Source organism: Colletotrichum chrysophilum (genome assembly GCF_026319265.1).
Source record: "Colletotrichum chrysophilum strain AFK26 chromosome Unknown scaffold_8, whole genome shotgun sequence".
In the NCBI taxonomy this organism is placed as follows: Eukaryota; Fungi; Ascomycota; class Sordariomycetes; order Glomerellales; family Glomerellaceae; genus Colletotrichum; species Colletotrichum chrysophilum.
Window position 1 is genome coordinate 48,857 of NW_026517295.1, and position 20,827 is coordinate 69,683.

Genomic DNA, 20,827 nt, shown 5'->3' on the forward strand with positions numbered 1-20,827 from the left:
CCACTTTGGGAAAGATATACTCTTTACCCCCTGAACCTGCAACGGATCAACTGTCTTGGGGTCGCGAATAAGGATCGTCGCCCTTGTCCATCGCCCAACGCATCCTCCACACTTTGCAAAACAGACTTGTCACCCGGGAAGACACGACATGGCCCATATGCAATAACCACGACCGCTCTTTTTCTTTCCACGACACTCTTTTGCTCGGTCGCATTTCACGCTCTTGCTGCTCGTCATCGGAGCTATTGACTGCTCCATCCACTCATTCCTCGAGCGACTTTGAACTGATCCTCCCCCCATTTTGTCTGGCTGGATTATCTTTGAAAAAAAAGTCTTGGGTCAGGCTGTCCGATTCCGGGATCAGGACCCATTCAGTGCATAGTTCTCATTTTGTACCCTCACTTTTGTGCAGTATGCCCCTCTGGACCCCTCTTTGTCGAGTAATTCGGCTGACGTTCGCAGGTTCTCGAGACAAATTACCGCAACCATGGTGTCGTTCTTGGGGATGAAATTTGGTGCGGATAAGAAAAAGTGCGCTCCTAATCATCTCGTCGCGGTACCGACGACTAATTCTTCGCAGGAAGGTTGAGAAAGCTCCGGAGCCGAGGCCCCAGCAGCAGCAGCAGCAGCGGAAGAGGATCGATCAGAACATGCTCGGCGAGGGTCAGTTTTTCGGAACCGACCTCAAACGTCCCGTTATGATCAATGGCTCCCGCCCTGGAACAGCAATGTCGAATAGAAGTTTCGCCAACATGCCAGACAATTTCATGCCCCCCAATGCACAAATGGCTGCCGGGGGCTCATCGCTGTATGGCTCGCGTCCTGGGACAGCCATGTCGAACAAGAACTTCGCCGCCGATTTCCGTCATCCAAATGCACCGTACTTGAATGGAGGTTCATCTTCGTTGGTCGATCTCAGTGCCCCGGGTGGCAAGGGTGGTATCCGTCCCATGGGATCTGAGAGCAACCTGAACAAGGGCTGGAAGAACGGTTCAGTGACGAACCTGAAAATCATGCCAACCCCACCCATCATCACCAGTGAGCCAGGAACCCCGAGCTCGCAAGGCCGCAAGGCCGGCTGGGTCCACCCTCTCGACGTACATTATGCTCGTGACGGTGCGCTCAGCCCGGCGGGCTCCGCAGGTGGCCCCCGGTCTCCCGGGTTCGCGCCCAGTCTCGCACCGAGTCTCGCGCCGAGCGCCGCGCCGAGTGTCTCAAATGCACCCCGAAGTCCTCTGGGCCAATTCGAGTTCAACTTGAACCCTGGAGACATACCGAAGCATGATGAACTGACACCAGCGCCCCTGTCGCCAGCCAAAGCGTACCCATCTCCTCCGCAATCGGTCAATGGGTCCCTACCCCCTATCAAGACCGATTTCAAGCCAAAGATTGCCGCTGTCAACACCACCCGTGACGCTTATAGGCCTGGACCGACTTCTTTGCCTTCTCCAACAGCATCGGCCGAGCGCACTAGTGAAGAAGAACGCCGATATCCTAGGCCCATCATTCAGAACGTCGCCGCGAAACGGGACACACTGACGTACCACTCACCAAGACGGCAGAGTTTTTCGATGGACATTGATGAAGACCCGACCAGTCTCAACTTTGGTGCCAAGCAGCCAAACGACTCCGCACCGACGGGCCCACCGCCGAGAAGCGCGCTTCGACCTTCGCCACCGGAGCTGAAGAGTCTGCCTCTTCTTCCGCTTAGAATTCAGGCGGCAAGAAGTCCGGGTTTGCCAAGCCCTGGCGCCCCGCCTCCGAGACCTCGCCAGGTTCCGTTCGAGGGCCCGTTGAGAAGCCCGGCTAGGCCTCCCGACGAATGGGTTAAGGCCAGAGAACGTATGGGCTCGGATGCAAGAGAGAATCCAAACTTTGAACCGAGGATGAGAACGAACTCTGATGCCCGTGGACGGACGTTGGAGCGCCGGGGGAGACAGGATTCGGATCCTCAAGAGATGGCCAGCCCAGAGACTCCTGCAACCAAGAACGATCGAAACGGCCAATCGCAGGGTTATATCGGGCCTCCGCCAGCTTCAAAACGGGTGGCGCCAGGAGAGGGGGAGCGCAATTACGGTATCACTCCAGCAAACCGACGACAACCTCCGCCTCCTGTCGAACTGGAACGCAAGGCATCAAACCCTCAGTTCAGGCAAGCAGGATGGGGCGATCGGGACGTACAGCATGGAAGTTTCGCCATGGTCTCTCCTCCAATGCAAGCATTGCAACAACCACCAACGCCGAGCAACTTGGTAGCTGAGCCTTCAGGTGATGCAAACTGGCCACTGCCGAGTCCCTTGGCAAGCCCGACATTCGGGACCAGTTCTGGAAGGAGACCATACACACCAACTGAGAGATCGGAGGGACAAATGAGCCCGGAATCAAGTGTTCCAGCGGGTCACTCCTCTCGGGAACCGAGATGGGATCAAAGAAGGCCTGAAATTGGCGATCAGAGACGGCCAGATTATGGAGACCACAGAAGGCCGGACTTTGGGCTGAGGGCGCCGACGGGAATTGCAGACGAGTTCCGAATTGGGTTTATTTAGGCGGGAGGTTCGGTCGGGAAGGACTTTGATCTGGAAAAAAAAACATTAGATGTCCGGATTCATGAAGATTGGGGAGGTATTTGACATGAACATACTGGGCAAGGACGACTGGGCATACCTTGGGAGGTACATGAACATGGCGATTGGGAAGGCGCAAAACATTCATACCTGATTTCTTTGAGTTTGGAAGGAGGTGAACAGAACAGAAAAGCACGACTGCCTCGTGTATGGTTCATAATTATTCGAATGAATTGTATCATCATTGGATTCTGGTTTTGGACAGTCCGGGTCCTGCGCTGGCAGGTGTGTCAGTTGCTCTTTCTTCGACATTGGATCGCAAAGTCACACTTTCCTAAATATTTTGATTCGTCAATCCATCCACCACGCTCCTTGCCACCTCGGGTGGTTAGAAACGGCCTCGAAAGCAGGAGCCATGTCACAGTGCCTTCCTCAGGTCAAGCTTGGAAGTAACATGGCCGGCTCGGTGAGGCATCGGCGGACATATCCCGGGCCCACATCATGAGTCAACCGCCAGGGCTCGCACCCTCCTGGCTCGGCCTACGATATGGGCCGTCTTTTCGCTGTCGACCTCCGAAGATCGGCGGACATAGCTCAGTTGGGAGAGCGTCAGACTGAAGTCAACTTCAATCACTTAATCTGAAGGTCGTGTGTTCAATCCACACTGGCCGCATCTTCCCTTTTGCTTTTTTCGCGACCGCTACTGACCTTTTGGGTCGCTTCATCTGACCGACGACCTTCCTTGGATTTCCTCCGGGGAAAAACCAGAAACAGTTGGCATACAAGATCGCCAATTGTGCCCAATTTTTTGCAGTTTGATCGCTCGTCCATCGTTTTTGTTGCTATTGTTGGATAGGTTCCACAAGGAGGATCGTCAAAAGTTGATGCGCTGCCAAGGGCATCTGCCGCTGACATCAATCAACTGTTTTCTTGCGCAGTCAAGACGTTGACATGCATCTGCGAACCTGTCGCTGAGAGTACCTAAAAAGAGCATGAAAGTATACTCTTTTGATTGACCTAGACGCATAGTCAATTCTCCCTCTTGCTTTTTGTATGTCACGGCAACTTTGGACGTGCCGAAATACTTCACACCATCACTCAAGACGCAAGCGCCAGCGCCCGACTTCTCGATAAAAGCTCTCCCCACAACCCGCCATTGCACCAAACGCCCATCGCCAACAGGTACCAGATGTTTGAGAACTCCCCCTTCCCGGACCCAACCTGCAGCAACTGCCATCTTGGCTCCAGCAAACAACATCACCACACCCGAAGTCCTTAACACGAGCCAAGAATTTACCGAAGTCGGACGCCCACCCCCGGTGTCACTGTGCACTCTCACCAGCCCACATTACGTGTAGATCGACCACGCAATCCGCCAGGCTCAGCCGTCACATCTCTAACCCGTCGAAACAAGCACCCAAGAAATAAAAGAAGAAATTGCGGGGAAAGGGGGGGCCGCCGGCTCAATCACCTTAAACCACCTCCCCGGGCCCGCCCCCGGCCACCGTGACACCGTCACAGCACCCGCCCAGTTCCCATCATCCCCTTCCCTTTCCGTGCTTCAGCAACCCCCGTCTTCCGCAGATCAAATTCTCCGGGCCGCGAGCCAAGGAACAATCCAAAACAGCCATCGCTGCAGGAACCAGGCTTGCGTGAGATGGAAAGCTCCAATTAAAAATTTAGCCATGAATTGAAGCTTAGTGACGGCCCCGGGAACGGGGGTGGGTGGATTGCAGTCTGCAGGAGCCGCCCGGCGCTCGTGAGCCAGGCACACCAAATAGCCTTGGGCTTTTTGTTTACCTTTTACATAATTCGATTGTTCGTCCCTGCGACTGAAAGTCATCCCATACTGGGGCTCTTGGCTCTGGGTCTCCATCCCGTCAGACGTCAATGCTCTGTTTGGGACGACATGCCATCTAAACTTCCAATGTTGCAAGTTGGGCGGCTGTGATGTAGCCCCCAAGACAGTTCCTCTCCCGGTTTTCGTCCGCCGAGAACTGGCATCTTGGCGTCCCTACTATTGCTGTTCGACATCGGCCGAGATGGTTTGGGGTGCGATCCAGGTGGCAAGGTCAAGCGAGAAGTGACCCTCCTCATTCTCCTATTCCCCCGGCTTCGGCTAGTGGTGGTCCCAAGAGCACACAGCACATAAAAGACCCAAGATGATCCGCCGTAAGATGGGCAGTTGATCTCCCATCCTCCTCATCCGCTTCATCCAGTCCTCCTCCTCTTCCCTTGTGTGTCTAACCATTCTTTCCAGTGCTGTGCACGCCCATCTTTTATTCCTTTCCAAGATTACAAGGTCGTTGACGATCATTTTTTCGTGCTCTTCATCTTCAATCTTTTCCCTGGGCAACTTTCACTAGTTCGTTTCCAGCAGTCAAAATGCGTTACACTACTCTCACTGTTCTGGCTCTTGCCCTCCTCACCGGCAATGCGTTGACGGGTAAGCCTTCAAGAGTCTGATGATCTGATCTGAAGGACGTTTTCACTCACGATTCTGGTTTAACAGCTCCTGCTCCTCAATTCGGCGGCGGCGGCCGTGGTGGCGGTGGCGGTGGTGCCGTTGGAGGTGCCGGCGGCTTTGGCGGCCGTGGAGGTGGTGGAGCCGGCGGAGCTGGTGGTGCCGGAGCTGGTGGTGCTGGAGCTGCCGGTGCCGGCGGCGCAGGAGCCGCTGGTGCTGGCGGTGGTGGCCGAGGCCGAGGCGGCAACGGCGGAGCCAACGCAGCCGGCGGCGGCGGCAACAACGGAGGCAATGCCAATGCCAATGGCGGTAACAACGGAGGCAATGCCAATGCCAATGGCGGCAACAATGGAGGCAATGCCAACGCCAATGGCGGAAACAACGGCAACAATGGCAACAACGCCAATGCAGGAAACAACGGTGGAAACGGCAACAATGCTAATGCCAACGGAGGCAACAACAACAACAACGCCAACAATGGAAACAACAACAACAATAACAACAATGCGAACAACGGCAACAACAACGCCAACAATGGAAACAACAACAACAACAACGGAGGTAACGACCAAGCCACCGATGCCGCTGCCGCCGCCGACAACGAGGGCCTGGCTTGCACCGACGGATCCGGAGCCGGTTCCTGTGAAGCTGACGGACAATGCACCGTCAATGGCACCACTGCCATCATCGAGGGACAGTGTGGTCAGTAAGCTAGCATCGACGTCGCTTCCCGCTAGGTGGGATGTTGAAATCCCAAGAAAATGGGCTCCCCAGGAAAAGAATTCCCACTTTGAGAGTATTCTCTCAGTGTTGCATGTTGTTTTGTTTTCCACCTAATATAAGTAACCCTAATTGACGATGAATGACTACTAAGGTCTTGTGTCAATGTGATTGTTGGGCGTTGAGGGCGTTCTTTGACTCAGTTGAAGTTGTGACGAAGCCAGTCTGGGCTGCTTGGTTTCTCCCGATGATACTGAATCAGCGCTCGTTGTTCTGACTGGACACTGTGAACAACTGCTGTCTACAGGCCACTGTTTCGATCACAATGACACTCACTGTTTCCACGCCCTCGGCATATAAATTTTCGCTGTTCTGCAATGCTGCGTACTTCGTCAACGAACTCTACAACTGTCCCACCCACCATACACATAACTTACATCAACCAAGTCCATCGAACTCACCCACAGCCATGTGTAAACTCCTCGTCCAGTGGCACTTCTGCCCAAAGTGCCGCGTAGTTGACGACAGACAGCGCCATCTTCCCGAGACCTACAAATGTGCGGCGAAGGAAAGTTTCGACAGAAGCTTCCGCAGAGTACCCCCTCGATTGTTCGACTATTGCCCCGCCGGCCGCCGGTACGAATTCCAATACTCGCCTGGACAGGAGTGCCACGAATGTTGGGTTGCAACCTTGACCATTACACGGGGCCTCGACATGCCATGCCATCAGCCCCAGCAACAGCAGCATCAGGCCTCACGAACTGACCGCCAAACTAATCTAACGCTCACTCGTTCACAAGGCCCTTTTTATGAAGTACCGCTGACCCCTGAGCTTCAGAATGCCGTGCCCACAGGTCATGCAGGTCGTGCAAGTGGCTCGACACCCGCCGTTGGGCCCCTGGAGGAGGATCCGCTCTATCATGTCGTTGGCGAGTATGTCCAAAGATTTCTCAGCGATGGATTTAGATTCGGCATGCCTAGCTGGTATAGACCTTGACAGTCTGGAGTCTCGAGAGACAACAGCTACTGGTTCGTCTGTTGGGAGCTCTTTCAATATACTTTGCGCTTGTACATACGACTTTGTGTTCTTTGTGTGTGGGATCAAGAGTGTTTTTCCATTCGGAAACTTGAGCCCGTATCTAGAGGAAAATTAGGATCTGTTGTCCTTCGTATGCCCCTCGCTGACCTTGTGTCATTAATCGCCTGTGGACATTAAATTTGCGTTATTTTCAACAAAGCTAAATACCAAACGCTTATAGGCATTATTTACGTCAAGGTTCTACTATGATTAAAACATGATGGCCATATCTCCTATAATTTGTGGCCTAAGACTTTCTAAAGAATGTTGCGAATCAATTACCAAGATTTAGATGTTCCACGGCCGGGGACTTTTCACTGAAGTCTCGAGCCTTCTCTCAACCAAAATTCTCAAGCTTTCATGTTCAAAAGTGAGCCAGAGTACTAAAACAAGAAGAACTCATATGTTGAAAACAGAAGAAACTATGATTGGAGAAAACCAGCCTAAGACACGTGTTTTCCTAGGTTGGAAACTCTCACAACGTAATCCTGGGACACTTTGAGGCGATCAATAATCTAGACATATTCACATGTACTTCACTGTCATGCCTCGGAACAACACATCGTTATCAAGATGCCAAATCCCAATTTTCAAGTAAGAGTGTCGCAAACGAGTACACATCCAGTAAGTCAATCGGGAGAAGTTGCAGACTTCAGATATCCAGTCTGATCACCTGCCAAACCTTACGCTACACACCTACAACCTGCCAGGCAAACCAAGAAACCACGAAACAGAACCCGTCGACACCAACACAGAATTGCGTGCAGAGTCGATGGTGGTTGCGTTCATCCCGCTTGCCGCTCTGCCAACACGTCAAAAGGCCTGACAAGAGTGAGGTTCCGCCCGCAGATACGAAACCGAACCCGATGCAGCCAGGGATGCCCCCGCCGTATTCGTGTCTTCTTGACTGGGAGACTGCAGCGATAGCCAGGGGCATCGAGAAGATCACCCGAAACTTTACCCCGGGAAATGCAGCGCTTGGCTACATCGCGCGGGCGCGGGGGTGCGCTGCGGCGGCTCATATGAGCGGTGACGGCTTCGGGTGGGATGAAGATTAAGGAATAATACACCTCTTGCGTGGCCCACACGCGTATTCGGCATGGAGGGATTCATCACCAATCCTGCAATAGATACATTCAGTATGGTCTTGTAGACAGCATACTACTTGGTTTCCCGACGGAAAATCTGCAGTCGGCACCTTGAAAATACCTAATCTGTCGACTTGAACACCAACGAGCCAACCACAGCGAAACCAAGCCATTCCCGTGCCGCGCTCGGGATGCTAGGGCGCAGCTTCAAGCAAACTCCATCCAACAAACGGCTCCTGCCGGCCGCCGATCGGGAGTTAAACGCACCGAGGCCCAGCTTGTGCTAGGTAAAGAAAGGAAAGAGAAAGATTCACCCCCAAAACATCGTCAAACCCGAATACGATTCCACCTAAATAGGTTCAGGACGATAAACCCACGAAGCACGTCAACAGCGCCACCAATGGAGAGTGCCATCATTCCCCGCAACGACGCCGCCCCGCAACTTTTTTAGCCCCTCCTCGACTGCGTTTGCCCCTCGTGCCATCGAACAGGTCCACCGGCCTTACTTAAGAGATTCCAGAGCCTTCATGACTTTCCTCTCGCATGACCTCACCGTGAACCACCAGCCTCTCACTCACTCACTCGCGCTAGCCAAGTCTCTCCCGGTCTCTCCTTTCAAAGCCCGAAACTCTCAACCTTAAGCCAACTACACACATACACACACATACACACACATACACACGCACAATCCACCATGCCCACTCACACCGGCACCACCGTCATCGTGACCGGCTCCGGAGGCGGCCTCGGCAAGTCCATCGCCGAAGCCTACCTCGCCGCCGGCGCCAACGTCGTCATCTCCGACATCAACCAGGCCCGCATCGACGCCGTCGCCGCCGAGTACCGCGACACCTACGCCGGCCGCCTGCACGCCATCGCCGTCGACGTCACCTCCGAAGCCTCGGTCGCCGCCCTCGTCCAGGGCGCCGTCGACCGCTTCGGCCGCCTCGACGTCCTCGTCAACAACGCCGGCGTCATGGACAAGTTCGACCCCGCCGGCGAGTGCGCAAAGGACACATGGGACTCCGTCCTCGCCGTCAACCTCACGGGGCCCTTCCTCACCACAAAGGCCGCCGTCAACCAGTTCCTCGCCCAGGGCGCCACCTCCGCGTCCGGCGGGCCCCCCGGCCTCATCATCAACATCGGCTCCAACGCCAGCTTCCGCGGCCTGTGCTCCGGCGTCGCCTACACCGCCTCCAAGCACGGCCTCATCGCCGTCACCAAGAACACCGCCGGCTTCTACGGCGACAAGGGCATCTACTCCATCGCCTTGCTGCTCGGCGGCATGGACACCACCAACATCATGGACGCCTTCGCGACGGGCGTCAACCAGGAGGGCATGATGAAGACGGTCGCCGCGCAGCCCGAGTACAAGCGCGGCGAGACGGGCCTGGACCCCGCTGCTGTGGCCAAGTACTGCATCTTCTTGACTGACAAGGATATTGCGTCGTCGGCCAACGGTAGCTGTATCACGTTCAACAAGAACTGGCCGTACGCGTAAAGGGCGGTGTTGTTTTGGGGGGAAATGGGGCCTGGGGCATGGGGCAAGGGGCGTACACGGCACAACGTCGAGAGAAGTTCAAAATTCGGCGCATCGATTACTTGATAAAAGATTATGAATATTATGAGTTTTGATACCACTCATCAGTCATCGCACCAATCCTCTGGCAATGTAAGCTCAGGTCGAGTGTCTTGGCACGAGGATCCAAACGTACGCAAGCGAGCTATCGCTTGCTTCACTTTTGATTACCAAGGATGAACGAAGCCTTGGATTGGCTGTCAAGTGATGATATTGCCACTGATTTGAGATTCTGCGTTGATGGGGGACGGACAGGCTCGTCACATCAGGGCTTTTCCTGGCCATCAAGGTGCAGCAGCCATCTCAAACTCACTCTTATTATTCAGGACTCTCACCTCATTCTAGAACAAGCGCAATTGAGCAAGACCATAAAAAAGGTGTGCGCACTACGCAAACTAATCGATTGAATGAACGAATGATGTCAAAATGGCAAAAGATAATGAAGATGCGGCCAGTGTGGATTGAACACACGACCTTCAGATTAAGTGAATGAAGTTAACTTCAGTCTGACGCTCTCCCAACTGAGCTATGTCCGCCACGATCTTCGTTGGAGAACAGGCCAAATTTTGACCACTAAGAAGCGTGAGTGGAGTCAGGACTTCACTCCACCCAGCTCTGGCTCATGACCCATGCTTGTGTGAAGCTGGTTCATTTCTTTCCATCAGCATTCAGTACGAGGGCGTTATTTGTTGTTATTCTGAACCTTGAGGAAGCCTCTAGTAGTGACGGCCAAAAGCCGATTTCTGATAAGCTGTGCGGAATTCGCGCCAGGAAAGAAGTCTACTCTCCTATTTGAGCTAGTCGAATCATCTAAATCAGAGCGGAAGAAAGTTCCTTATGTGGAAGTATGAATTGTGTAACTGTTATCTTGGAAAGAGTTTCTAACGGTCCCCTCCCTGGTGCTATGTGCAAATTCGCATGTCCACACCTACTTGTGCCCGTCTCCTAATAACCTCTCAATTCCTTATGATCGTAATTCGTGAAACTTGTGCCCAAGCCGTCGCCCCTCTCGTAACTTCGTGAGCTCATTAATATGAAAAGTTCCTCACCAACATTGCCAAACCACGCTACCCTCCATCTCGCACGAGACCAACCCTCCGATCTCTGTCAATGCCCAGCTGCTTCCCTTCCACTCCCAGCAGCATCTTCTCCTCGACAAAAGCAGGATCGCTCCTCCTGAACTTCTCCTTCATATCCTTCACCGACGGGCGTATGGCCACGGGCAAAGGATCGTCCGGCCACAGTATCCGCTGGACCTCCTCATCGCTCATCCTCTCGGTCGTCAAGTCGCCGCAGGTCATAGACCTCTGATGGAAAGGCGGCGCCGAGGCCGCGGCCTTCCGCACCTTCTCCATCTCGTCCGCCCGGACCCCGAGGACCTCTACCCCCCTGACCAACTCATCCACCTCGTCCTCCATGCCCAACCCTCCGAAGCCCAGCACCAGATCATCGACCCCATCACGTTCCCGTGCGCGTCCGTCGACGATCGTCGCAGCCTCTGCCTCGGCTTCAGCCTCCCGTTCCACCTTCAGTGGGTCACCTTCTCCCTTCATCGCCTTCTGCTCTCCGCCTCCAATGACATCCATGCTAGTCAGCTTCATCAATGTCTTCCTCCGATGCGCCTTGACGAACCTCCTCATCAACAACCCTTCGTTCTCCTTGAATACCCGATAAAACGCCCTGTCAGCCAGAGCGGCAGCATGTAAGTCATCCACGCTCTCCATACCCCTCAGGATCCTCAACCTCACATCATCCGTGACACCAGACTGACCCCTCGCCTCCTCCGCCTCCCGGTCTTCCTCCACCCGCCTCAGCTCCTCGGGCCTATTCACCTCCCCAACCACCTTCAGCCCTCTCTGCAGAACAGCCTGCACCTCCCCGGACCGATGCCTACTCAATCCCCATCCGTGGGCCCGTCCACTGACCTCAAACAATGTCAGCCCAGAGACACTGTTGTATACATCGCTAACAGCGGCTCTCAGCCTTGATGCCGGGTCACACAGACCTCCCCGATGAATAGCCTGCGGTGGGCTCTCAACGGGCCTCAACAGCTCGACGAGCTCCGCCAGACTTCTGTCCGGCCGCTTCGCATCCCCAAGAACACCCTCCTTCATGACCGTCCCCAACAGCCCCAGCTCGCCGAACACAAGCATCAACCACCCCAGGTTTATCGCATCACACGCCTGACTGCCCCTGGGACACCTCGTCCACCCTTTCAACACCGCCGAACCCCTCTCCCTATCACCGTTCACGCCTCCCTTCAAACCCCCGTTCTCCTCCTCGCCACCACCTACAGGACCTCTCAAGTACTCCCTCAAAGCCTCCCTACACACCCCCTCAACCTGTCCCATCTTCACCTCCCTCACCCCCCAAACCCTCTCCTTCACCCTCTCAGGCCACCTCTTCGCCCTCAACTCCTCCTCACTCCTCAAATTCAACACCGCCGTCTTGCTCATCCGCGCAAACAGCTGCCGGAACCCAAACACGAAACTAACCACCAGCATCCCGTCCGGCATCTCCTCGCTGCCCATGTGGATCCACCGCGGCAGCCACCGGTGCTCGACCACCAGCTCCAGCGGGCTCGTACACCGGTACCGCAGACACGCCTCCGCCACCGCCACGAACCGCGCGAAGCTCACCTCCCGCGGCACCGCCTCGTTGCGCATGTGCGCCGCCGCAAGCAGAATCCCCAGCGCCCCTTCCTCGTCCCGCTCCGCCTGCGGCATCCGGTACAGCCGCGCCACGCTCCCGTCCCCACACACGAACCCCTCCGTCGGCGGCAGCGGCGGCAGCTCCCCCTCCAGGTCCGCGTCGTCCTTGCCCCAGCCCGGGCCGACCTCCAACCGCCTCCGCCCCGTGAACATCCGCTCAAAGATGGGCGACGTCTCCGCCAGCATCGCGCTCGACACCCGGAACCTCCTCACCTCCCCTCCGCTGTTGAACTCCAGCACAGCGTCCCCGGCCGCCGAGATCACCACCTCCTCAACCTCTCCCGCCCTCCCGTCCTCGAACCCGCAGCCGGCCTCCTCGCTCTGCAACACCCTCGCAATCTCAATGGCCTCTTTCTCCATGCGGTCCAGGTTCCGAAACCGCACGTCGTACTTCGCCCTCGAAAACCCCCCGCCGCCGCCGCCGCCGTCAATCCTCGCCCTCCGCATCTCCTGAATCGCAGACGCCCGAAAGTCAACGTCCCTAAACAACGACTCCGTCATCTCCGCCGTGGCCCCGGGCTCATGACTACGATACGTCGCCGCCAGCGACGCCCGCAGCGCGCCCATCACTGCCTCCATGCACGTCTTCCACTCCCGGATCGCAGCCAAACACGCCTCGCGGCTTGGCGCCGCCTCCGAATGCTCCTCTCCCTCATCCGGCTCCACGTTCCAAGACAGAGCCAGATTCCTCCTGCTGAGCGGTGACCGCGGATCGACAACCGCCCGGTCCGCAGAGGACGACGTCCGCCGCCGCCGCCGCCTCAACAAAGACCGGCAGAGCTCCGCGTGCTCCTTGACCTTGGCGTACTCCCTGAACGCAGCATCACACCCCCTCTCGTCGAGCGTCGAGCCGACACATCGTGTAAGCTCCTGGATCTGTCTCCAATTGGCCTTCAACTCGGCGACAGTAATCCCAGAGTCGGAGGCGGCGTGAGCGTGGTCGTCGTCGTCGTCGTTGCCGAGGTGTGGTGAGCGCGCCCCATTGAACGAAGCCTCATTGAACGACCCGCTGGAAGCACTGCTGTGGCTGCGGTAGTGCTGCTGGTGCCCTGCAGAAGCCATCGCCGGCATGAAATCTTGATGAGAGGAAATGCTGCGCAGTCGGGGGTTGAAATCATCGAGAAAACGATGGTGGGGGTTGTTGGTCTTTAGCGGTCTGCCGTTCTACTTGGTAGCTCCCCTCATCCCCGGGACTAAGCACCGGACTCTAGCGCATCCTTCCGGCACGGTCTAATCACATACGCGCGCCCTCTCTTTCTCTCTCTGTGTCTGGGAGAAAAAGTGGAAATGAGGAGTCAAGCTCGCTGCTCTTATTTCTCGATTTTTGATTTTGGTTTTGAGAAACTTTTCGTTTTTTTCTTCTTCATTGAATCAAGTCCTTCTATTTTAGTGAACGTTAATGACTTTTAGGAAGAGACAACTTGGCTTATATCAACAGCTATCCTGCCATTTGACATTTCTCGATATTTCAGAAATCAAAATTCAACAATTCATTCAAGCTGACTTGCAAACTGCCCCCCTTCCCCCCTTCCTACTAAATCCCGTCCCCATCATACAAACACATCCTCACCCACAAAAGCCGCTGGATCCCAAGGGAACGGCTCCCACTCGGCTTCCAACACCAGACAGTCGCAGCGAAACAGACGGACATCAGATTGTGTTTCATGGGCTGCAGCCGACAGCGCGCTCCCGCCTCCTGGGCCGCCAGGCACCTGCTGCCGAAAATACGAGACGTTTTGGGGGCCGTCGGATCTGGCTGTGTCAAGCAGGGATCGGTCACCGAGCACACACTGTACGGCACATAAGGTATCTATCTGTACAGGGCCAGCCGGTGTAAGGCTGAGGATGGGACCTGGGGAAACACGTCCGGATGACGTAATTTCGAGACTGACTGGCAGGTGCGCCCTGAGCTCTTTGGGAGTACAAACGACACGGCACCAACCACCTCGTGATGGCTTCGTGTGCTTCTTTTGTGGGACCTTAATCTTGATTCGACGTCAAGAATACGAGGCACTGATGAAGATCTGCCGCATGAGTCGCCCCCTGCTGGTGTCCTACAGAAATCCTCGTCGTGGCTTTTTCAAATCATGTCTTTTAACGCTTCCCGTCTATCTGCTTACACTGACACTAGTCGTTGATATCTTTTTCCGCCCCTATAATGCGGCCATGCTGGATTTTTCTCCATTCTGCCCCTTTCTGGGAGACATGAGCTCAGCCTTCCCCCGTCGGGTATTTGCGACAGTCTCCAGTCGTCTGGGAACACACAGCATTCGTACTATCCACGTCCACCCCCCTCTTCTCTTGCATCTTCTTCATGTACCTTTCCACCCAATGGTATGACTCTGTGACAAAAAGAAACTTGATGAAGCATGCCTGAACCGTAACCCATACCGAAGACCGTTGCCGCAGATGCAATGAGACAAATAATCAGACCCGCCACCCAGGTATAACGCGAAAGACCCCCCTGCAACCTTTTCATCGGTGAAAATGACGACTGAGCCATAGTAATACGACTTTTGACGCTCGATCAAGCACTGCACAATCCCTTGAGATGCACTGGCCCGCTGATATCCGTAACTTTTGCTGGTTCCGTTCCGCTCGTCCTCGATGATCGTAGTCGCCATCAGGCCTGTCCCGGTGCTGATGATCGAGGCTGCGGAAGGCGCTTTTTACAGCACCTCTCCATCCTCGCGGCTCGTTCAACGCAGCGGTTGCCTGTTGACACTTCCCCGCTGGCTTTTCTGCCAGGGAACATTCCCTCAATCCAGAACATTCGTGTCCAACGCGTCCATGACCAAAGTCGCCGAGTGAGCTCCTCCTGACTTTCAGACCATATCCAACGAAGCAATGCTTGCTTTTTTCGTCACCCATTGGCTTCCCACGACAAAGTTTGCTCGTGAGCTGCCAGCTTATCCATTTCTTTAGCCACCCTTACGATCTGCGTCATGCTTGGGCGGCAGCTCGCTGGAGACAAATCCGTTGCCTTGGTTCTTCCCATCGCCCTTTTTTCGACCCTTGGTGGCTTTTTGCCATCCTCCGTCGTGACCATGGCCATCGTTCTTGCCGCCACGATGGCCGTACTCCCGGTTGCCGTTTGTTCTTGCGGGCTGACCCGGTAGGCGCTGCGCGTTTGACGACTGAGACTTTGGCGATTGCGTCGATTGACTTTGCTTGGCCTCCTTCACAACCTGACCCTTGTCTTTGTGAGCCGGCAGGATCGACTCTGCGTGGCCACTTTGCAGATCACTCTTCACTTGAAAGTCGCCTTTCCTCACGACTGTCGGAGAAGGCGAACGTGTCTCGTTAATGGGTGAGAGATGTTGAGCATCAATGCTAAGTTGGTGGCCGTTCATCCTGTTCTCCCTGGTCGCCAGATCGAGCGGTGCTATCACCCCACTTTGCTGCCGCATAGCCCTTCGCTGCAGGGAAATTTGGTTTCCAACGGGAACCTCCGGCGACGCCTGAGCTTGCTGTGACCACCCATACTGATTCATCAAGGCGATTCTGTCGCGAAACGAAGGGTCGTCGACAGGTCGAGGCGCTGAAGCAGGCGAGGCCGTGGCAGCAGTGTTGCTGATCGATGAGGGTGTGGTCGTGCCGTTGACAATCACTGGGGGACGCTCTGAAATAGGTGTCCTCACAGGCTCAGACCGAAACGAAGACTGACCATCAACCTGGTCCGTAGTAAAACCGCTAATTCCTAAGCCTTGAGCTTGGAGTGGGGTTTCCTGAGACGATCTAGATGAGTCTTCGGCCGGCGTCGCATCGGGTACTGGGGCTGACTGGAAGGGAGTAGAGCTCGTGCGTAGAGAAGAGCCCGTCCCGTTGACCACCAACGGTCTTGCTGCTGTCCGTCCATTAACGATGGGAGGAGTTGATGACTGCCCGTTCGCGGCTGACGTGCTCGTTGAAAAGGTTCGAGTATGGCCCAGAGGGGACGGTGAGCGTGACGTTCTTCGCATCCGGCGGTCCAATATGGTCTGCGGGACTTCAGTCGAAAGTCTTCGGCGCCCTTGACTTGGCTGTGAAAGTTCTCCCAAGGCGAGCGTATTGGGAGCACCTTGAGAGCGGGCTGGACTGGATGCTTCTGAAACGTAGTAGCCCAAGTACGCAGCTCCATCTTCGGAGTTTGGTGAGTTGCTTGCAGGCCGTTGAGGCGCCTCGTCGTAATCAGCGTCGTCAGGGATGAAGCTCGGGATCGGAACTCCATTGACCTGGCGGGGCGGATGCGAGCTTCCATTCGTTGGCGTGCTGGAGCCAGGGTAGCCTTGCGCCTGTTGTCCTGCTGGGCCAGACCGCGAAGCAGGCTGCGATTGAGACCTAAGCGAGCTTCCCGACGTCGAGTTGCCGGATTCCGTTGTCACTGAAGACCTTTGCAGTCCTCGACGGTACTCCGGTGTCGCCGTGGTTGTTGCAGGTGAGGATGGGTACGTGAATCCAGACTGGTTGTAGTAGGTAGCGGGGAAGGGAACACCACCATACATGCTGTACCATTCAGGAACAGCGATGGGAGCACTTAGGGGAGGGTTGTCGAACGAGTTGGTCCTAGATCGCTGGGAGCCCTGCTGCGAGTTTGCGTTGGAGCTTTGCATTCTCTGTGCGGCATGCATTTGAGCAGCCATCTGGGCTTGCACTTGCTGGTATACCTGGGACTGGCTGTAGAGCTGGATGCGAAGGTTATTTTCCTGCTGTAATTGGGCGGCCATGGCTGCACTCACAAGCGCGGGGTACTGAAGCTGGTGAGCTGACGGCTGTTGTGTGAACCAGGCGAGCTCCTGCGGTGTGACTGCTACTTGCGGCATGTACATTGTGTTAGTATCATAGGCAACGCTCGACGACGCTCTCCGGTTGGAGTTTCCGTTGCGGTGGAAGTTGTTAGAATGACGACCGCCACGGTAGTTGCCGCGGCCACCTCCTCTGCCAGAATGCTGCTGCGAAGAACTGCGAATCATGACCGGACGTGAAGTCTGCGCGGGCCTTTGGAACGTCGGCGGCTCCTCCTTGGGGTAAATGTACTGCTCGCAACACTCATCCAGTTTGGCTTCCGAGATCAGATCAAATGCTCGTCGCAACTCGAGATGAAGGCCGCGGAAAGAATATTCATCTGCAGTGTTGCCCAGGTTGCGAACGGTGTTGAATGGTTCCTCCACACACAGGAAGTTGTTCAGACCAATATGCCATCCCTTCTCCTGTTTCGACACTTTCCTACCAAGGCGGACCGAGATGGCATTCTTCTCGTAGTCGAACTCGTGCGCATAAAACCTGAAGAATTGAAACAAAAGGTCACCCAAAGAAGATTTGTTCTTGTCGCCAAACCCACGAAGCTTGTCAAGGTCATCGGCAAACGCGCTCTCCGGCCCACCCTTCTTAGGGAGCCTTTGGTGTTGTCGCTGGTGCAGTGACGGAAGGACTGGCGGGTCGCGGAGTTGCAGGAATCCGATGATCAGGCAAATCCACGTGTAGGAACTGAGTGTGCCGCCGAAGGCTATTTCGATCAGTAGGGGCGCATTGAAGCAGTAGCAGACAAGTCATACCGGCGTCATTCACGATCCTCTTCCGTGTCCAGTACTTGACAATCATCGCCAGTGGCCTCACTCGTGGGTCGATCTCGACATAAGTGCGCACCATTCGCGTGTTCTCCAAAGCCAGAGTGTTGTTCACGTTCATGTCGCATGCGAGGCCGAGTTCGGGGTCCCAGATTTTGACAATCGGGACTTTCGCGGCGGAAATACAGACCACCTTCTCCATGCCCTCTGCAGAGACGATTAGAAATGACTGGGGAATCATGGACGGAGTAGCTTACTCTTTGCGAGGAGGTTCGCAATCATGCAAACGCCCTCCATCTCCTTCCATGGTGTCGTGATGCAAATGTCGACTGCATCCGGGTCAGTATTGAAGTCTGAATGGGTGTGAGTGGAAATGATCAGAAATATACGAACCATCGGAGTCATCAGAGCAAAGCAGGTTACCCGACGAACCAAAGAGATTGACGCGGATGTCATTTCCCGGCCACTCCTCGTTGAAGATTTTCTCCAATTTGACGACAAGCTTTTTGCGATTCTCCTCAACCTTCTCAGTCGGTATTAACCTGTCGTAGAGCTCGCGCATATCTGTGGTCAACTTCCTTTCTTCATCTTCCGACAGCTTGCTCTTGATTTTCTCAAGGTTCGTCTTTTCGAGCTTGTCGCTCCCTAAACTATAGGGCATTCTCCTTCTCGAGTTTACCTGCGCCGTCTCATATTGGCAACCGCCCAAACGAGGAGGGAGGGGTCGTAATGAGGGAAGATTGCTATTCGTTTCGGAGTAAGCAGAGCGGGGTGAGTGGTTATTTGTTGCGGTAGGCGATGGCTCGCGCGACTCGAACGAGAAGTTCCTAGCATGTTGTTGAGGCGTGGATGGCATCGAGTTGGAGTGGGATTGGCCATTGGTAGGGCGCGCCCCAGGGCGAGCGGGCAGAGGATGCGAAAGCTCCGGCTGAGATGGCTGCTGCATCTTGGGCGGAGCGTCCTTGCCTGTTATGACAGCACGATCGCCTTTGTCTTTGCTCTGCACAACTCTATTCCCATGGCCTCCTTGGGTGCCTTTTGTTGCGGGTTGGTCCTTGTTCGACACCTTGGAGGAGGATCGAGAACGGGGGGCCGCCTGAATGTGAGGAGCCGCCACTGTCGCCTGAGGAAGCGGTTGTGGTTGTTGCAAGCCGCCTCCTCGTCCCGGAGAGACGAGATTGGTGTAGTGCAGCAACTGCGCTTGGTAGACAGATGCTTGCTGAGGGAAAAGAAGGGGCCAGAAATCGACCTGGGCGGGGACGCGGGACGAGGCGTCGACGAAGTGGCAAGGGTTCAGCGTTGCGCTACTCGAGGATATCGCAGGCTGGTGCAGCCAAGGACTTGACGGATAAGTATGCTTCGATTCTGCGGTTGTCGCCCGACTTTCCATGGAGCGAGTCCTGGCTCAGCTTCCGTGACGAGGGCGAGTCGGCGGTGGCAGAAGCGGAAGCAGGGCGTCGGAAATTCGATCAAGACGTCGTGTCAACCGAGTCGTCGCGAGCGGATTGGGGCGAGAGTAGGTACAGGGCGAAGTAGCGAGGGTGGCGGGTGGTCAAGACACAGTCGAGGAGGTAGACACGGCTCAGCGTGGTCGAATCTCGCTCCAGTGGTGGCAGACGAGGGGGTGGAAGGTTGAGAGTTTCGGGGTTTGGGCAAATGTGGCTGGCACAAGTAGAATGCTGCTAGCGGCGTGCAAAGGAGTCGACACTATGCATTAATATGTGCGGGGGACGGTGTATTCGACTCGACAAAGTTGTGTGGTGTTTTGTTGGAGAGGAAGGACTCTTCGCGGTGCGGCGGGCGGTCCTCTGAAGAGGAAGAGAGAGAATGTCGTCGGTAGGAGGCGAAAGGATGGGTGTGGAGTTTAGATCGGGGACGTTGGCCCAAAAGCGACAGGACTGGACGGGGGGTGCCTCGGGCGGTGGACCACGAAATAACGATGGGGGGAAAGGGTCTAAAGGGGGTGCACCGCGAGCCGACACGGTCTGCTGCTGCTGCTGCTGTTGCTGCTCGCTCTGCCGCGCTGATCTTCAGTCTCCCACGTCCTCTTGTTCTAGGGGGCGGTACGAGGCGGAGTTGCTGGTCTGTCGAGGACACGAGTAGCAACAGGAAAAGAGGATGCAAGAGTGAGGCCGAATTTCAGAAAAGTGAGAGAACTGAATGATGTTCCCGGAAGAGAGAAGAGAGGTGGAAGGGGAGCGTTTCGTTTGGGGGTGCAAGGAAGGTGCATAGAGAGAGACACAGAGAGACACTCTCAGCATGTAATGCCTACTAGTACGCAGTACCTGCGCAGTCTGGTAAGGTCATGTACCTCATGGACAAGTAGCTGGGGCTTTGGGGGTGTGGTGGATGTACCTTCACCTCGTCACCACCGGGGGGAGGGGAGGGGAGGGGAGAGGAGAGCAGAGAGAGGTACGGCAAGGGTGGTGGCAGTATTCTGAACGGGCAGAAGAGGAGGAGAGGACGTGGGACCGGTGCAAATGGACGTGTACCGCCGTAGAGTGCGTGCGGGACTGGGCAGGCGGCGTGGAAGGGGAACGGATGTATCTTGTGTCCCAGCTAGGGCTGGGAGGTACTTCTGTCTGGCTGGTTGGCTGAGAAGGAAAGAGTAATTATTGGGTAAAGTACCTAGGGAAGGTGCGGATAGGTGAGGTAAGGTAGGGGCAGGTAAGTACCTTAGGTAGGGGAAGGTCAAGTCAGGTTAGGTCAGCACGGTCAGGTACCTGCCAACGGCGCCTTGGGTGCCGGTTGGATCACGGCAAGGCTGCTAAAGGAGACGGGAGGAGGGCAGATGCTAGCCTCTGATGGCTGATGGCTGTCGTGTCGTACCGTGTGTCGTATCGAGGACTCCCGTCGTTCGTGGGGGAGCTGAGAGCGCGCCTTCTGATGAGGTCAAGAGTGATGCTCGTGGCTTTGAAAGCCGAGAGCGGATAGCGGGGGCCCTGCAGGAAGGGCAGGCAAGCAATAGAGCAGCAAACAAGCGAAGAAGCAGACAGACATCACACACACGCATCCCATCCCTCAGGACATGGTCGTCACGCAGGCAAGGTACGGCGCGATGCAGCGCAGCAGGCGGT

The 20,827-nt window shown here is 55.5% G+C and overlaps 5 protein-coding genes and 2 non-coding genes across 7 annotated transcripts; 4 read left to right on the forward strand and 3 right to left on the reverse strand.

The window, feature by feature from the left end:
- Window positions 1-487: 487 nt before the first annotated feature.
- On the forward strand, window positions 488-1,810 carry COL26b_001716 (uncharacterized protein; the record flags this gene model as incomplete). Its single annotated transcript, XM_053174660.1, has 3 exons — window positions 488-531; window positions 581-1,689; window positions 1,719-1,810. The coding sequence occupies 3 exons, from the start codon at window positions 488-490 to the stop codon at window positions 1,808-1,810; spliced, it is 1,245 nt and encodes a 414-aa protein (XP_053041283.1).
- A 1,337-nt stretch (window positions 1,811-3,147) lies between these two features.
- COL26b_001717 lies at window positions 3,148-3,237 on the forward strand. Its single transcript has one exon. It is a non-coding gene; the product is annotated as a tRNA-Phe (tRNA).
- Window positions 3,238-4,949: 1,712 nt separating this feature from the next.
- COL26b_001718 (uncharacterized protein) lies at window positions 4,950-5,738 on the forward strand (the record flags this gene model as incomplete). Its single annotated transcript, XM_053174661.1, has 2 exons — window positions 4,950-5,010; window positions 5,077-5,738. The coding sequence occupies 2 exons, from the start codon at window positions 4,950-4,952 to the stop codon at window positions 5,736-5,738; spliced, it is 723 nt and encodes a 240-aa protein (XP_053041284.1).
- A 2,870-nt stretch (window positions 5,739-8,608) lies between these two features.
- On the forward strand, window positions 8,609-9,415 carry COL26b_001719 (uncharacterized protein; the record flags this gene model as incomplete). The annotated part of the gene is made up of 1 exon (XM_053174662.1): window positions 8,609-9,415. One exon carries the CDS (start codon window positions 8,609-8,611, stop codon window positions 9,413-9,415), a length of 807 nt encoding a protein of 268 aa, XP_053041285.1.
- A 524-nt stretch (window positions 9,416-9,939) lies between these two features.
- COL26b_001720 lies at window positions 9,940-10,029 on the reverse strand. The gene has a single exon. It is a non-coding gene; the product is annotated as a tRNA-Phe (tRNA).
- A 531-nt stretch (window positions 10,030-10,560) lies between these two features.
- COL26b_001721 (uncharacterized protein) lies at window positions 10,561-13,266 on the reverse strand (the record flags this gene model as incomplete). Its single annotated transcript, XM_053174663.1, has 2 exons — window positions 10,561-11,961; window positions 11,989-13,266. 2 exons carry the CDS (start codon window positions 13,264-13,266, stop codon window positions 10,561-10,563), a joined length of 2,679 nt encoding a protein of 892 aa, XP_053041286.1.
- A 1,859-nt stretch (window positions 13,267-15,125) lies between these two features.
- On the reverse strand, window positions 15,126-18,411 carry COL26b_001722 (uncharacterized protein; the record flags this gene model as incomplete). The annotated part of the gene is made up of 5 exons (XM_053174664.1): window positions 15,126-15,826; window positions 16,265-17,689; window positions 17,739-17,957; window positions 18,008-18,079; window positions 18,144-18,411. The coding sequence occupies 5 exons, from the start codon at window positions 18,409-18,411 to the stop codon at window positions 15,126-15,128; spliced, it is 2,685 nt and encodes an 894-aa protein (XP_053041287.1).
- Between the last annotated feature and the right edge of the window lie 2,416 nt (window positions 18,412-20,827).